The sequence below is a fragment of the Condylura cristata genome, unplaced genomic scaffold, assembly GCF_000260355.1.
Source record: "Condylura cristata isolate star-nosed mole 26May11 unplaced genomic scaffold, ConCri1.0 scaffold00001, whole genome shotgun sequence".
Classification (NCBI taxonomy): domain Eukaryota; kingdom Metazoa; phylum Chordata; class Mammalia; order Eulipotyphla; family Talpidae; genus Condylura; species Condylura cristata.
Genome location: NW_004567102.1, coordinates 53,218,882 through 53,237,279, shown reverse-complemented (window position 1 = coordinate 53,237,279; position 18,398 = coordinate 53,218,882). Strand labels below are relative to the sequence as shown.

Sequence of the window (18,398 nt, the reverse complement as noted above, 5' to 3'; positions counted from 1 at the left end):
GCAAGCAGTATGCTGCTTTTTGACTGTACATAATACAGTAATGAGTAATTTGGAACTCCTGATTTGATAAAGTTATGGTAGTTTTTGTTCTCAACATATAGATATAATCAGTTCCTCTCCTATGCAGTTTTTCCATTGAAGCAAATCTTCGTTAATTTTCTCTTTTACTATAACCAACATTTTCCTCTAGTGTTCACTTTAAAAAGCTTAAAAACCACAAGGGTCTTCTCATTTGGATGTAGGTTGGTGGCAATTCAATTTCACCAGTGCAACTTTGGCTACAATGATTACATTTTCACCTAGTTTCTAATATTCATCTTCCCCACATTAATTTCATCCCATTGGTGTTCTGTTCCAGTAAAATGAATGACCTTCCTCTTTAGAAGACAAACTTGTTACTACTGTCATTACTATTTCATATGAAAATTAAGTCATTACTATTATTAAATGACTTTTCAAAGACAGTATGAGTTAAACCAGTGGAGAAGTGACAACAGAATGACTTAGGAATCTTTCAAAATACAATATCCACACGTACCCTCAACCCTTCACTCTCATACTTGTGTTGTATTCTCATTGATGTACTTCAGTGCCTGCCTCGCACTCCAGTTTCTTGCAACCTCTTTTCCAAATCATATCAAATAAATACACTGTCTTAGTAAACAGTGCTTGTTTTACAACAGTAACTTCAATTCAAGAACTCCAGTGTTCCCAGTCCTTGTTATATAGAAATGCTGTAGGTTGGGCCCTCCCTGGTGGCACAGTGGGTTGGGACACAGCACTGCAAGCTAGCATCAGCCATTTCAGTGTGGGTTCGATCCCCAGCCCCCAAGGTAACCCACATGGTGCAGCAGACCTTTCCTGACTCATCCGCTGCTCCCCTCAGCAGTGTACTTCGTCATTCGGCCTGTTCTGCTCCCCACTCTATCTCTGGTGAATCCTCTCACCGCCCCTCCACCTCTGGCCTGTACCTCAGTTCTGTATGTCTAAATAAATAAATCTTAAAAAAAAAAAGAAAGAAAGAAAGAAAAAGAAATTCTGTAGGTACCACTCTAATGCCCTTCCCCTATTTGAGAAATATAAAATTTAGATTTTAATTTCTCCACTTTATATCATAAACAATTCTTCTCATCAAAGATTCAAATATATAGTCCTTGTTTTAATATCTTCATTCCTTCTTTAGGTATGATCCTGATATTCTGCTTGGATATGAGATTCAGATGCATTCCTGGGGTTACCTCTTACAAAGAGCTGCTGCTTTAAGTGTTGACTTATGTCAGATGATCTCTCGGGTGCCAGGTATGTATTACTGTAAATGTTTCATGGTTTAACTACAGAGCACACTACAAAGACAAGATGTTTGAAATACTATAGTTATAGCATAATTTTTAATTGTGTGAGTTCTAGATCTCACATAATTTCATTATAGAAAAATTTTTGAATCAAGAAAAGTAAAAGAACCCCAATGTCACTGCTGTACACACATTTGGTGTATTTGTTATGTTTCCCTTTCACTCATTTTCATATATATGTCCTTACTTTTTATATGACTTTGTTCGTACATACCATCCATATATGGTAGATAAATAAATTTATCTACCATAAATGTAATGATCTAACCAACATTTCTGTATACCCAGTGTTATGTAAAAGAAGCACATTTTAATCTCTATTCTAGTTTAAATCACATCTGAGAAACTAGACTCAGAACTGTTTACTGTAGAGGAATGCTTCATCTATTTCTCCATACAAAGTTGCATACATTTCAGGAGGAGGGAGAGGAGTCAAATCAGAAAAGGAAGAGCACAAGGGACTATGGTGATGGTTCATGGGTGATGCAGTGCTGGGAAAATTATGGTGACTACACCTGAGGAGAGATCAACTGTTGGACAGAAATGAATAATGATGTAGAAATGAAAAAGCTTTAAAAAATAAATAGTTCATACTGAATATGAATATCACTAATTGACATCAACAAATTTTCAGGAAATTTAAAGATGCTACCATTTTTTTCAAAAAGTGATCAGGCTAATAATAGACATTTTTCATTATAACACCAAAGAAATGTTGTAGCACTTACTGTTAATAAAGCATAAGATGTTATCAAATTTAAAAAGGTATTTTTTAAATATATATGCATAAGTGTATACATATATTTATAATTGAAATTTACATTTAATTTTCAGATACATTTGTTTCCTGAGGTTCTTTTATAATTTAAAGAAGAAAGACAAATTGTGTCAAAATACTCTTTTAATTTTCAGTTATTCTCACTTTCTTTGGCATAATATATTTGGAGATTTGTTTTTATGAGTCCTAAGGTAGTTTTTATTTACTTCTTTAGATGATAAAATGGAGAACAGATTTGCAGCTGAAAGAGATGAATATGGATCAGATACAATGAGTGAAATAAATATTGTTGGTCGAATTACACTAAATCTTTGGAGAATTATGAGAAATGAGGTAAGCTTAATTTATGATTTTGTTTGGTAGTAAACATTACATCAACAGCATGACAATTTTAATCAGAATTCTAGTACAGTTTAACTTTGTAACTTAAGCTTCTTTATGAATAGTTTTTATTGTGTTTAGAGTTATAAAATAAGTGCTACTTTCTAAAATAGAGAATTTTTTAATTTTAATATCAATTTTACCTTTATTTTGTTTGTGTCTAAAGTACCAGTAAAATTTGTATCATAAAATGTTATGTATGTGTGGTGAATACTGTATAATTTCATCTTTTTTGTATTTGTTCTTATTTTGAAAATATATACTATTATGTACATAATGACTGGTGCATAGGAACACAAAAAGGCATGTTTGTATAAATGAGATCAGTCCTACTAAAGTGAGGTTAGGAACCTTGATAATCCCTGGTCACTTTTCTTGTCACTTTGCTTTTAGTGATAAGAGCTGACATCTATTTGAATGCTTTACTTTATATATCTACTACAGTTTTACTTGAATTAACATTTTTATGGACTGAATCATGTATTTCTTACAATAGCTTCTTGGATAATTAACTAACTTCTCCAGGGTCACAAAGCTAGGTAGTGGTAGGCCCCAACACAAATTTAAATCTAGGTAGTCTGGTCCAGAGTCTTTGTAACCACTATGACTTTTCAACCACTGTGAAAACAATTTTTTTTAATTTGGAATGCTGGTAAGTGGGTGATTTGTATAGAAATGTATTATAAACCAGTTGATTAGGCAATCAGTTAACTAACCCAATAACTTCTAATGGATCACCATCTTAGACACTCCAATATATAGCCCATGATATTTAATAAATACTTAAGAATACTTTTTGTTAATGTCAGGCTTATATGTTTGTAATTTCATAAATGCTAAAGATATAATCCCTTTCAGGGAAAGAGTTAAAAAATGTATGAAATGTTAAGGCAATACACTAGCTTTTTTTTTTTTTAATCAAACCCATTTGCACTTAAGTCAGTTTTGCACTTAAGGCCAGATGGACTTTTGGCCTTTTGATTTATTACAAAAAGAAAATTTTAGTGCAGACATAAGAAGGAACTTTTTAAACTAAGGTTGTTAAATATTGCATCGAACTAATGTACATTTGAAAGGCAGTAGTTGGAAAATGCTAAGAGCAACACACAATTCTGGCTTTGAGAGCTGAGATAAAGATTTCTGGTAGCAGCAGCAGTAGAAGAAGAATATAGAGCATGAGGTGTCTGTCAGACATCCAGATGAGGAAACCCAACAGGCATTTAAATAGGAAAGTCCCAAATATGGTGCAGATGTCTGAATTAGAGATGGAGCCTTGGAAGTCAGTTAAGAGTGAATGGGCTCAGGATCCCACTAGTGGCCTAGGGGTAAGTGTCAGCACTACCACCACAATGGCTTTCCCCTAGCAACATGGCCTGAGTTCAATCCCCAGCGAGGACACATGGCACAGCAGATCTCTCCTGCTCCCCTGAGCAGTGTATTTCAGTGATACTGCCTATTCTGTTCCCCACTCTGTCTTTGGTGAGTACTCTCAACCCTCCATACCTCCGGTCTGTATACCAGTTCTTCTACACAAAAACAAGTAAAATAAAAATCTTACAATAAAGGAATAATTGCATAATGAAGACCATAAAATGTTTTATGAATGAGGAAACTGTTCACAGAGATTTAAATAACTTGTTAAAGCTTCATAGCTAATAGTAGTCAAGACTCAGGCCTATTGAGGACCATGCTGTGTTTCCTCAGAGTTTATTATAAATACTTTATGTACTTAAAAACATATAATACCCACAATGAGTGTGTGTACCTGTGAATGTATACAGTCCAGCCTTACTTTCAGTGAGTAAGGGACCACATGTATGACAGTGGCCCCAAAAGTCTACCCTCTACCCAGGTGTAGTAGGCTATACCTCCTAAGTATTTTTTTTTATCACCCTGTGGTGTTCACACAACAATGAAATGTGTCACTTAGCAACACATTTTTCAGAATGTATTCCTGTTGTTAATTAATACATGAGTTTACTGCTACATTGAACAGCTAGATGAATCTTGGGTACAATGCTAAACAAAAGAAATCATATAAAAAATAGCTCAAATTAGGTTATGACCAGAAAGGAAGTCCTTGTGAAGACATGGGGAAGAGACTAATATCTATAAACCAAGGAAAGAGGCCTCAAGAGAAAATCAACCTGCTGACACCTTAATCTTGGAATTTTGACCTCCAGAATTGGGGAAGGTATGGGTTGTTTCAGCCATCAATTCTCTCCCCTCCCCCCCATTAAGTTATAGAACATACTAGGTTCTAATATGTTGAGGAATATCCAGTGGGAAGGGGTACCAGGGAGTTTTCAGTGCCTTAGAAATCTGTATCTTCACATGGATGGATAGTGGGTTAATGGTTGTATACATATATAAGAATTCTTGAATAATTCATTTTCAATTTGTATATTTCTTTATATAAAGTGTGTGTTGATAATAAAGCTCTTCATGGAGAAATGAGGAACAATTGAGGAAATAAGGTGATGGCTGAGACAACAGATAGGTGCTGTCTCGGGAAGATGTCTCTTTCCATTTTTTCTTTTCATCTCTTTCTGTTCCCCTATACTAACACTTTAACCATGTCTCTCAGTTCTGAGTTTCTTAAGCAGTTAGTCACTGTGATTTGTATACTAACTTGATGAATGGAAAATATTACCATAATACCTCTATTAGCCCATTCTTTTATCCTTAACAAATGGACAAACACTAACATCTTTCATTATATGATTTCTGATTGTGATCTACGTAGTATATTTAAACAATGTTTAACTTAGTTTTCTTCCTTAAAACAGTAACAAGCTCCTAATTCATTTCTAGATTCATATTCCAGTTTCTAGAGTATGCCACTCTAAAGATTAAGACATTCTGAAGATGAATCATCTTAATTTAGAATTCATTTTTCCTTCCTTTAATTTTACTAACAGCTGATGGTCTAGCTATGCGTGTTTATGCTTTTGTGATAGCAAGAAATTCGAAGTAAAATACATATTGCAAGGTTATATTTGCCTAATCTAAATTCAATTTATGAAATTATTTTGTTTGAGTAAAATCAGCCCAGAACATAGGTCTGCCTCAGATATTGGCACCAATTATTATTATTTAAGGTTAAATTCACACAATTCAAGTCTCAGAATCCTCTAATGAATACTCATAGGTCAACTTATGTGACAAACCTAAAATTTGCCCCTAATGAGAGAATTGTAGGACAGTTTTATTGAGGGTTTATTTTAATGAAAGTATACACCCTGACAGAAATTTAGATTTGGACTTAAGTGCTATACTCTGTATTTAAATAATCACGTACCTACCTGAGATCAGAAGTTTGACTCTGTTTTGTTTTTGCACACAAGAACTGAGGTATAAGCCAAAGGTATGGGGCGGAGGGGGGGAGGTTTGAGAAGACTCACCAGAGACAGAGTGGAGAACAGAGCAGGCAGATGGACTGAAATACACTGCTTAGGGGAGCAGTGGGTGGGATAGGATAGGTCTGCCTTGCCACGTGGGTCACCTCCCTGGCCAGGGATTGAACTCATGCTTTACTGGCTGCAGATAGCTTCATAGTACTGCACTTTAACCTGTTATATCACCAGGGAGAGCCCTTTACTCTGTTTTCTTTAAAACTAAATGGAAATTAAAAGAAAAAAAAAACTAATAATATACTTTAGCAAGTAGAAAAGCCATTCTGATATAGGGATTGATAATACAATGAGCTAGTTATTTTTGAGCAAATAGGCCAGTGCTAATTTCTTTTTTAAGAAATGGTAATTTCTTTCAAAAATAATGATTAATGCTACTTTTATGTTGACCTTGAAATAGAATTCCAAAACGTAAAAAACATCTCTGTGTGTATGTTGTTACCCACATACTTTGAGTGAAGTATCCTATAGTCCATTTTTTTGTTCTAGGTTAGCTGATAGAAACTATAGATAAATATCAATTTGGGTCTCTGCACTTAGCTAAACATAACATTTAGTTCCTGTTTTGTACCTTATATTTATAGAAATATATAAATGTGAAATGCTATTTGAACTATTTCTCAGAATCCCAATTGATCTAAGAATGGCAACTGCTTATTACTGAATTTCCATATTGAAATACTTGCCACTTACTAGATTTTCTTATGCCCTGGGTGTTATTTCTGAGAGATCATCTAGCTGGAACCATGTTTTGTAAATGTAGATAATTTTTCAGCATTCTTTTCCAACTAACACAGCTTTAGTCTGAAGTTAGGAAGACATTCCTACCATTTTGTTTGTTTTTTGTTTTTTTCTGAAATGAAATTAAGTAAGCCCGTATTATTGTATTGGGTCTTAGTACTAAGCAGGATGAATCCCTCTCTTTAACTAGATTACTCATCCTTGAATCTGTGTGATACTGTTAATCATAATCAACATTTCATCAAAGACCAAAAAGTAAGTGTAGAGCCCTCCCTGGTGGTTCAGCGGGTTAAAGCACAGCAAGCTAAAGCCATTTCAGCATGAATTCAATCCACACCCCAGAGGTGACCCACATGGCAGACCTCTCCTGACCTGCTCACTGCTACCCTCAGCCGTGTACTTCATCAGTCAGCCTGTACTGCTCCCCACTCTGTCTCTGGTGAAGCCTCTCACCACCCCTGCACCTCTGGCCTGTACTCCAGTTCTGTATGCATAAATAAATAAATCTTTAAGAAAAAGGAGTAGTAAGAATTGGGGTCTCTTAAGTAAGTACATGACCATGTTGAATCTCATCAGGTCTACTTTTTTCCATTAAACATAAAATTTAAATTTATCATGAACATTTCTGTCCAATAGGTTTTATGTACATACAAAGTTTTCAGTTAAGATTCATTTGGAATACAAATCAGTAGCACTCATATTTACTATGAAAACTTTAATATTTAGGATCTTTTAAAAACCAAATTAGCACATAAATACAAGCATTTTTATAATGGTGTTTTGCTTTTTTTTTTTAGGTGGCTCTAACTAACTACACCTTTGAAAATGTGAGCTTTCATGTTCTTCATCAGCGTTTTCCCCTCTTTACCTTTCGAGTCTTGTCAGATTGGTTTGATAACAAGACAGATCTGTACAGGTAACATTTTATGACTCTGAGGAGGGTAATGTCTCTTGTAAAATCTGTACTAGTGGAGTATAATTTATATTCATTTAAAGTGTATATTATGTAAGGACTTTGAAAAATGTATGTACCATATAACCACCACCCTAACCAAGAGAAAGAACATTTCAGACACCTGGGAAATATCCTTATATTGGTTTTCTAATCACCCTATCTATCCTTTAACTATCTGGGTAAGAATTGAATCTCTATTAATAAAGCTTAGTGTTGCCAGTTGTAGAATTGTTTACAGTTTACTTGTGTCTGACTCCTTCAAGAAACTTAGCATATTGCATATTGAGGGTTTTTTTTTTTTTTTTTGAGATTCACCCTAATTTTTGCATAAGCTAGTAGTTTGTTAATTTTTATTATAATTAGTATTCAAATATCTGAATGTATCTGAATGTACCAAAGCTTATCCTGGTTCAAGGTTTTTATAAATAAAACTACACAAGTGTTTATGTGAACATTTTTTTTCTAAGAGTAGCATTACCTAATCACGGGATTAATGTGTTTCCATTTTAAGGAACTGTTACATTATTTTCTTCAACTGTTCTTCCAGTGCACGTGGGCTAGTAACAATTTCTCTGTGTTTTTGTAAATTTTTTTTCTTACATCTTTGTAGTCCCCATAGTTCTCCTGCCACCATACTCCATGTGTTCTTCCCTCTCTTGTTTTGAACTCCCTCTTTCCCCCTCCCTTGCTGTTTGCCTCAGATCTATGGTCAGTTTGCTAATTTTGATTTTTTCTTGACCTTTTGTTTGGGTCTCTATATGCCATATGTATTGAGACCATCCGATATTTATCTTTTGATTTCAGCTAGCATAATCCCTTCCAATTCCATCCATGATGCTCCAAATGGCATGATTTTTTTTGACTGCTGAGTAATATTTCATTGTGTAAATATACCACAACTTTTTGATGCACTTGTCAGTTTGGGGCATTTGTCACCCTTGGTTTTCAATGATATTTTCAATTTTCACTGTCTAATTTGGGGGCGGAAGGGTTTTTTTCCCCCTGTTCCCCACCCCCTCTACGTTCCTCCATTCTACTTGTCAGCTTTCAAGAAGTTAGTCTTTACTTTATCTGACCCTTTATTTGGTTTCTCTGTTTTCCTCCTTTATAAGTAAGACCATCTGGTATTACACAAATTTAATTTTAATTTGTCAGTTCTTAACCAAGAAGTAAGTCACTTTTTGATTGACATTTCCTTTTTGAAATGTTTTAAGGAGATATATAGTATGCAGATATATAGTAAATTGATTTAAAAAAAGATAATTTGTTAGTCAAAGACATTAATTATGATTATTATTTTGTTATCTAATCCCAGATTGGGTCTCCAGAAGTTCCTAATTTAATGAATGAGTCATGTTCCCAAAGTTTTGTTGCGTGGGATTTATTTAGAACAAATTTTCCATAAAACAATGTTACGTCTCATCATTAGATTCCCAAATCAAAACCTTTTGTAATCAATAGAGAAATCATAATACCATACTGATTTCCTCTATAATCCAAGGAATTGCTACTCCAGTTTCTGAACTGGAACTGTCTTGGAAACTGAAGGAAATAGTTCAAGAAGATAATGTGGGAAATTTTCTTCTCCACTTCCTGGGTGTAGAGCCAGTCTATATAAAACGTTCAGAATAAATGAATTTGTACTTGGAATTCTTAAATATCCTTTTTTTGTACCTTCTTCCTAGATACCCTACCTGCAAGAATACTCTGTCCTTCAAGAGACTGCTCTAAGTTCAGCCATTTCAGATCTGTATAGTCCTAGTCTGAGTACCTCATGCTTTGTTTTTCTTCCTTCCTTTTTCCAAGTGAAAACCTTTATTTATTTGAGTTCTACAAAGAATTAGGAGAGTGGCATAAATTCTTTAACAACAACAAAATTACCCAACAAAAAATTTAACTTGTCATGTTATGTTTATTTTTTTAAGACCACAGTTATCCATTGTAATAAAATTTTTAAAAATCAAACAAAACATTGAAAATAATTTTTCATTTTACCATCATATAAAAAGTACTATTTAAAACTTTGTATAGTTCACTAGGGCTTAGATACTCAGTATACCTGATACCTTCTTAACATTTTGCTAAAGACTCACATTATGCCTCCTTCTTGTAAGCTCACTTTTAGTACATATTTTTTAATAGAATGTAAACAGTTTCAAGTGTTCAAAATTTTCCCTAATGTTCGTAACATGGATTCTTTTTTAACAGATGGAAAATGGTTGATCATTATGTTAGCCGTGTTCGTGGTAATCTCCAAATGTTAGAACAGCTGGACCTGATTGGGAAAACCAGTGAAATGGCCAGGCTGTTTGGCATTCAGTTTTTACATGTGCTGACAAGGGGCTCACAGGTGGGAAATCTATATTCTTGCACACTTGAAAGTTCTATGTGAGTGATGTTCTTACCTTTGAGATGCTTGATACTTTAGCTGGTATCAAGTAATTGTTAATTTAACATTTTATTTCCTAGAAAAGCTTTCATTTCATTTAATAGTTCTACCTTTTATTTTCATTGCCATCTTTCTGAGCACCGCTAAGTTGTTTATGGTATTAAGAAAGTAATTGTCTGTGCTCTTAGGATGATATTTAAAATCCCTGAATATTGTCAGTGTGAATAAGGGTGCCTTGAAAAGCCCCTTAGAAAAATGAAGAAGTACAAAAACAAAGAATTTTGGAATCAATAAAAGTAGACTATAAATCACTTCTTAAAAATATTAAAGAAAAATGAGAATTTAGAAACTATTTAATGTCTATCTTTCTAACTTTCCAAAGATAGAATGAGAGATTTTACAAGTGACTTACTGAAAATAATTTCATGCACTCATTCAACAAAAATTTTTGTACCTCTAGTGTGTTAAAATAATACCTTCAATGTGCTAGGCATCTGAGGTACCACACTAAATCGTTCGGGTTCCTTAACCTCTGTAAATTCAACAAATATCACAAAAAATGACCTCTAAATGCTTCAGTATCACATGTTTAATTTTATTGACATAGCTATATGTTTATTTCTCAACAAGATTTAAAAACTATTTCAGCTAGCTTATAAAAGACAAAGATACCTTAAAAAGTTTACAAAACATTTCTGTGAACCCGTATTGGTTCTTGCAGATGCTTTCTTTTTCAAACACCCCAAACCATCTGTTTAATAGTGATAATTATAAACAGTACTTGCTATGTTCAGTTTTGCAAGGCATCAGTATTTACCTTTAAATTCTGGGATCCTAATATTTTAGAATAACATTTATTCTCAAATTTTCCCAAATAAATTTGTGAAAGATTATTCTCCAACTTTTTTAATGAAGTTGTCAAATAGTAGCTGTCTCTTCTGTATTTGCTGCTTATGCTCTCACTGTATTCAGATATAAATTCAGTTGTGTTGGCCTGCTCAAAATTGACTATATTGCATAAGTTACTTAATACATTTTTGTGGTATTTATAAATGTTACAGGACTGGGAAAAGTCTTATAAATGTCCCCTTTAAGCACATGAAAATTTTATTAAACCATTTTGGTGTTATTGATTGTGACAGTCATGCAGCCTATTCTGCAGAGCAAAACCTCTCCCAATGATTATCTCATATTCAAAAGACAAGTATGTTTATATTTCAACCGTTGTCTTCTTTCTACTTTCACCTCTTCTTGCAGTACCGTGTGGAGTCAATGATGCTGCGTATAGCCAAACCAATGAACTATATTCCTGTGACACCTAGTGTCCAGCAGAGATCCCAGATGAGAGCCCTACAGTGTGTCCCCCTGATTATGGAGCCTGAATCTCGCTTTTATAGCAATTCTGTTCTTGTTTTGGATTTTCAGTCACTATATCCTTCTATTGTGATTGCCTATAACTACTGTTTTTCCACTTGCCTTGGCCATGTGGAGAACTTGGGAAAGTAAGTTTTTTTTATAATTACAATTATGTTTTGTGTTTTGTACTTTAATTTTGTACCTGCACTTGAGGCTGTTCTTATGAGAAAGATAAAGAATGAATGAGTGAAATAATAGATGAAAGGGCTGCACCACAGCTAATAGTTTCATTGTTAACTTACTAATTTACAAGGATCACCATATGATTAATTCAGCATCATGGATGAATGACTCAAATAAAGAAGACTGTGAATAGATTAGCCTTACGAAATCTGCTTCATTTGCCATATGTATCCATAGTCGCTTTTAATGAGTCATCTTTAATTTATTCATGTAAGTCACTTTTCAGTGGAACAGTTTCAGAATTAAACTTTTTTTTAAGATTTATTTATTTATGCATACAAGAACTGGGGTACAAACCAGAGGTATGGGGTGTGAGAGGATTCACCAAAGACAGAGTGGTGAGCAGAACAGGCAGATTGACTGAAACAGTGCTGAGGGGAGCAGTGGATGGGTCAGGAGAGGTCTGCCATGCCACATGGGTCACCTCCAAGGCTGGGGATCAAACTCCGTACTGCAGTGGCTGCAGATAGCTTCATAGTGCTTTAACCCATTGTGCAACCAGGGAGAGCCTAATCTCTTAACTCTAGTTATTACCTCCTCTTGACTTTTCTTAGAAATAATCTGACTTTTTTCAAGATAAATTATTAAATGTCAGGTTTCACTTACCTACATATCAATCAGATTTTATAAACTCAATGAGAATAACATTTTTACTACTCAAAGGAGTTGATAGTTCTTCTCCTACTAGAAAAATGTAGTTGTCGTGCACTTAGTTTTTATCTAGAATACACTTATCCCTTTATAATAGGTATTCATAGAAATTTGGATTGATTATTCTGTCTTTAGTAAAAACAGAAATTTGAAACCTTTATTTGCAGTCCTTTAACGCCTAAATTGCTATTTGTCATTTCAGTATAGTATTTACCATAAATTTTAGGATACTGCCATTTTTTAAATATTTGTTGAATAAGTTATGAATATTTGAAGAACTGCTTTTTTGAAATTAGACAAACAGTAATTGGTATATAAATTGACGTTTATATGTCTGAAAATGAGTTTCTTAGGGAATTAGAAAAATTCTTAAAATTGCCTAAAGCCTTTATTCTATGATTTGGGAAACATTTGCTTAATGTTTTCTTTCTTAACAGGCATGATGAGTTCAAATTTGGCTGTACCTCTCTAAGAGTACCTCCAGATTTACTTTACCAAATTAGGCATGACATCACAGTATCCCCCAATGGAGTAGCTTTTGTCAAGGTAATACTCTATTGTAAATGTATCAACTATGACTAAACTTTTGGAAACTACTGGTTTTGGTGTATAATACAAACAAAATAAGCTTTCTTGAATATCTGATCTCAAAAAGTCAAGAAATATCTTTTTTTTTTTAACTAATATAATAGTTTATTTTTACATCATTTTGTGCCTTTTTCCATCTCAGTTGTAATCCCCGTGGGCAAGGAATATCTTTTAACAAATCATTTTCTTAATGTTATCTTGTTTGTATGAATTAAGATTTAAAATCTTTAAGATTTTAGCTTTGAATGAAATAAATATATATGTATCCCTTCTGCCCTTTATTAGAATGTGGCAATGTTAAATAGCAATTTAATGATAATATAATATTAACTAATAAACATTTAAATTAATCTAAAGAGCAAACTATAGTAATTAATCTTCTGTATAATCAACTTGTTGATTATCTTAGAAATAATACATTGATACATTTCTTCAGTACATTTTAAAGAAGTTATCTAAACTAACAATAGGTTCCCTTTTTCTCTTCTTAATCTCCCCTCAGAGAGACTGAGAAAGTGTCGAATGAATTAAAAATATGCAGGACATATCTAAGAGATTGTATTAGCTCTCATATGCCAACTTCATTGTTTTCTATTTCCTTAAGTCTGTACTAGAAGCATGGAGTAATGGTTGATAGTAGGCTAGGCCCCGGTAGCCCTCAATTCATTCTGGTATATTTAGCAAAGGTAATATTTTTTATGAATAAGTCAATGGTGTGTTAAAAAGAGCACTTGTAAAAAAAAAAAAAAAAAAGAGCACTCGTAATTAATGAGAAAAAATTTTACCAGAGTTCACAGTAGATTCCTTTTTGGAAAATACTAATGATAATGTGTTACACAAACTTTGTGAATGCTGCAAAAAGTAAACAGAATGAATTAAGAGGTTAGAATACATTTTCATTGTCACCTACCTATCCTGTTATCTCTCTTTAACAGTGTTTTTAAAATGTGCATCTACATTTTGACCCAATGTATAATAAAACTTTATGAAAATGAGTTTTTTTTAATACTCAGGACTGTGATTATCCTATATATGTATATAGGTTTTAATTGTTCAATCCACATGCATTACCTTGCACATGTCTGTGAATCATCAAAGTGAATACTGTTTTGTGGTTTTCATTCCTATTGGAGTTCTTATAAATTCTCCCTAGTCTTGATTAATACAAGTGATTTATTTATTTATTTATTTATTTATTTTTTGGCATCAACAAATTTTATCACCTCACTATTCATCCCCTCTTCCAGATTGCTAATAAATATAGGCCGGAGGGGATGGCTTAGTGGTCTAAGCATCAGATTTGAAATACCTAGAGTCCTTGGAACTACAGGTTTGAATGTCAGCAGAGTCAACCCAGCTCATCATTCTTCCAAGGTAGATAAATGGAGTTCCATGCAGATTACTGTGTGGGGTCATTAGGATGACATCTTTTAAAACTGAGGTTTGTTATGAGTTATACAAATCCCATGTGTCTTTCTGAAAGAGTGGGGCTTTGGATCAAAGTTTTGAACAAAATTTCCCTCTGAACTTGTTGTATGGTCCCTCATGCACTAATAAACATCCTCCTCCCTGGAGGTCTCTGAACTCACATAGTACTACTGCATTAGATGTATAAACCTTGCAGGAACCTTTTAGGGAAAATCCTCTTCAACAAAAAGAAAATATGATGATTTTGGATTTAAGGCCACCGATCCTGTGGCTACTCTATTATTAGTATTCAATTCATGACAGTTGGCCATTGTTAAACTTTGTACTCCTTAATTTTCCAAATCTATAAAATTTGAGTGTTTTAAACATTCTTCTTTTCGTTTTTGATAGCCTTCAGTAAGAAAGGGTGTGCTGCCAAGAATGCTCGAAGAAATATTGAAGACTAGACTCATGGTGAAGCAGTCAATGAAAGCTTACAAGCAAGACAGAGCCCTTTCACGAATGCTCGATGCCCGTCAGCTGGGACTTAAACTTATAGCAAATGTCACATTTGGGTATACAGCTGCTAATTTTTCTGGAAGAATGCCATGCATTGAGGTCAGTGATAAAAATCTGTAGTATTTTCTAGAGCAACTAAAGCAGTGTTAAATGGACACCTTTTTTTTTTTTTTTTAACATTTTGCTTTGTTTTGAAACTTTAGACAAAACTTTTTCTCGAACTGGGACTGATAAACACACGCGTGAGGATTTATGGGTTTTCTCAATGAGAATTCTTTTTGTTTTTATTTCAATGTTTATTTTAAAAATTAGCACACACACTTCTACATCATCTGGGTAACCATTGTGTAACTATTTAATATGACATTGCATTGCCATCTTTATAGCAGTGTTTACAACCTTTGTACTAAATCACCCCTTTTAGTATATTGATAGAGATCTGATTATGGTTAGTCTGGATTCTCCAAATGTCAGAATGATAAAAATCATTAATATTTACTAGTGTACCAGAGAATATAAAGCAAAATCTTTTACATTAGTAGCTGCAATTAAAGGATACTTTCCATAGAAATTAAGTTAGGAGAGTAACATGAATACAATGTAATGTGACAAAATAATATAATTTAATAGTGATGGAGAAGAGGGTCGACTTGTCTTGTTAATGATTTTTCATTGGATAAATACCTAGAAATGAAATTGCTATATCATATGGTAGTTTCAGTTTTAAATTTTTTAGGGATTTCCATATTCCCATACTGTGTGTGTGTGTGTGTGTGTGTGTGTGCGTGTGTGTTCAATCCATGAATCTATATACCCTCCCACAGTATACAATGTGCGCCTTTTTTCCATATACTTGCCAACGTATCTTTGTATCAGAAAACTTTTACCATAAATATTTTTCTTAGAGCTTTTCAGGATATCCAACTATGCTTAAATTGTGAGACCAGTTATTTTTGTTTCTAAATCCAATTTCTTATCCCTATAATTGAATAATGTTTTTCAAGTTAGGAATCATGACACAAAACAGCAGAATCATTCTTGACTTCATTATCATTCTTTCCATTACCCTCTTCCTCTACCTCATGTCACTGAATCCTTCCCTTTGTGTGGTCTTCAAGAACAGCTGCAAGGGTTCTGACTCTTACAAATATATTTTAAATGGGAGTCACAAATTCAGGATCAGTGTGCTGTATTTATTTGTATGTATATCAAAAGCATATTTATGTTTAACTGACAGTAGGTGGCTCACCCATCCTGCTATTTGCCTTCATATACTTTAAAGTTTATTATGTTTGAAAGTAGCAAGGTAACAAATTGAACATTTTATTAAAACTTGAGTCTCAGTTATATAATAATTTAAATGTGGTTCTCATCAAGATTTTCTAATGCACTGTATCTCAACAGAATTCATGAACTTAATTTAAAACTCACATTAAGTGTCTGCTACCATTGTTATTCTCTTCATATATTTAATATATCCTTTCTGAAGCAACTTTAGGTCATTATAATAACTTATATAGTGAAGAAGAAATCTTTAGTTCTTAATTTTATTATTTTAACATGTACTTGATTTATTTATGTATTCAAGAGTTAGGATGTAGGCCAGAGGTATGAGGGGTGAAAGGATTCACTAGAGACAAGAGTAGGGAGCAGAACAGACAGATCCACTGAAATACACTGCTAAGAGGAACAGCTGGCAAGACATGTGAGATCCATTACACCATGTGGGCTAGCTCCTTGGCAAAGGTTTAATTCTTTCTGCAATGACTAGAGACAGCTTGATAGTGCTGAGACTTAACCCCCATGCCACCAATGAGGCCCTAATTCTTAATTTTAAATAAATGTTCCCATGTATGTTAAAGGGCAATTTTCTCCAGCTCTTAGCTGTAATTAGTTTAGTAAATGAAGTCTTTAATTAACTATGAAATATAATTAGCTTGTTTTTCATGTGTCAAGATCTGCCTTCTTTTATCAGTTTATGTGATGATCAATCATTATTAACACTCACTAATCACAAGCATCCCTAGTAGAATAGGGGCTAAGTTTCAGTACCAGTCACTGTGGCATGAATTCAATCTTTAGCCAGGGAAGTGACCCACATGGCGCAACAGAGCTCTCCTGTCTTGCCTGCTGCTCCCCTCAGCAGTGTATTTCAGTATATTTACCTGCTCTGCTCCCCACTGTCTCTAGTGAGTCCTTTCACCCCCCTGTGCCTCCCTGGTCTTATATGCATAAATAAATGTATCTCTACATGTTTATCTTCCTTTCTAATTTAAATACTGATTTTTATCATATAGTTATCAAATTTTTAATTTAATAATGTAAAAGTTATATCTAACCACTTGCTGAGATATAAATTCACCATTAACTTTAATGCTGTTGAAATTATTATAATGTTCCAACAGAAAAATTTTGAAAGATATATACATATATAGAATAATTTTCTGCCTAATTGGTTATAAAGGCATATAATAAACAAGTTTTAAATAAATGACTTATTCTTGAGTACTTATAGAAAGAATAATGATATTGATGGCTATTTTAGATATGTTCTTGTTTCATTTTAGAAATATTTAGTAATTAAATACTGCTTATTAAAAATATTGATTATACTAAGCTAGTTAAGAAATTATGTTTCCAATGTGTTTGTACCAATAGGTTGGCGATAGTATTATTCACAAAGCCAGAGAGACCTTGGAACGAGCTATTAAACTGGTGAATGATACCAAGAAATGGGGTGCCAGGGTTGTATATGGTGATACTGACAGGTATGAGTTTTGTTTTGTTTCAGTGTTTGAAATGGCTTAAAGGCAATCCTTCCTAAAAGTAAGCTTCCTTTCCCATATTAAGATTTTATGATCATAGTTATTACTGAGGTCCTGATTTTACTAGTTACGTGGTCCTAGGAGACAGAAAAATGTGTCCTGAGACACAGACTATAAAGATTTCCCATGGTGTCTTTCTAGATATTGAGGTAGATAGTCATCTATAAACTAAATGTATACACAGGAGTTTATTTATAGAGATAACTTTTAAAATAAGAGTAATTCCTTATATAGCTGCAGCTCTCTGAATTTAAATAGACTTATCTTAAAGTAATCAAAATGTTATTGAAAAAGTTACCAAAAAAAAGCTATGAGCTTTTTCACTTGGCCCCAAAATCTACTGACCTTTCACAAAAAGTACATATAAGCAAATACAATTTCCCACTTGATTCCAGAAGGCTCACAGATTTTCTGAAGCCCACTGTCCATGAATTGACAAAGGATAAGGCTGCCTTTGAATCCTGAATTAGTAACTTCAGCCTTGCTTGTGTTGGTATTTTTCAGGGCCCAGTTATTTATGTGGCAACTAATTTGAATTACATAAAAATTCTTCCAGAATATAGGTATTATGTAAATTTCTTGGTTTGATTTTTCATATATATATATATAATAAAGGCTGGAATCATGATGTCATCATGTCAGCATCTTGGGAACTCTGATCACTTAATAGTTCAATGTAGCAATAAGAGATAATGCTTCGAATTATTAATAATACCTTCTAGGTAATCTTTAACTGTATTTAATCTTCTCTTAAGTGAGCATAGAATCAGCATAATCATGTTAATCCTGACTGAGACCTT

At 33.5% G+C, this 18,398-nt stretch overlaps 1 protein-coding gene across 2 annotated transcripts in view; it reads left to right on the top strand.

The window, feature by feature from the left end:
- The window catches only part of REV3L (REV3-like, polymerase (DNA directed), zeta, catalytic subunit), a 133,670-nt gene that overhangs the window by 100,746 nt on the left and 14,526 nt on the right, over positions 1-18,398 (top strand). For both annotated transcript variants that reach the window (XM_012722936.1, XM_004673774.2), the window contains 8 exons: positions 1,184-1,299; positions 2,345-2,463; positions 7,463-7,581; positions 9,829-9,970; positions 11,267-11,511; positions 12,697-12,805; positions 14,666-14,872; positions 17,432-17,541. In XM_012722936.1, the coding sequence (XP_012578390.1) occupies positions 1,184-1,299; positions 2,345-2,463; positions 7,463-7,581; positions 9,829-9,970; positions 11,267-11,511; positions 12,697-12,805; positions 14,666-14,872; positions 17,432-17,541 (1,167 nt within the window). The remainder of the gene's footprint in view (positions 1-1,183; positions 1,300-2,344; positions 2,464-7,462; positions 7,582-9,828; positions 9,971-11,266; positions 11,512-12,696; positions 12,806-14,665; positions 14,873-17,431; positions 17,542-18,398) is intronic.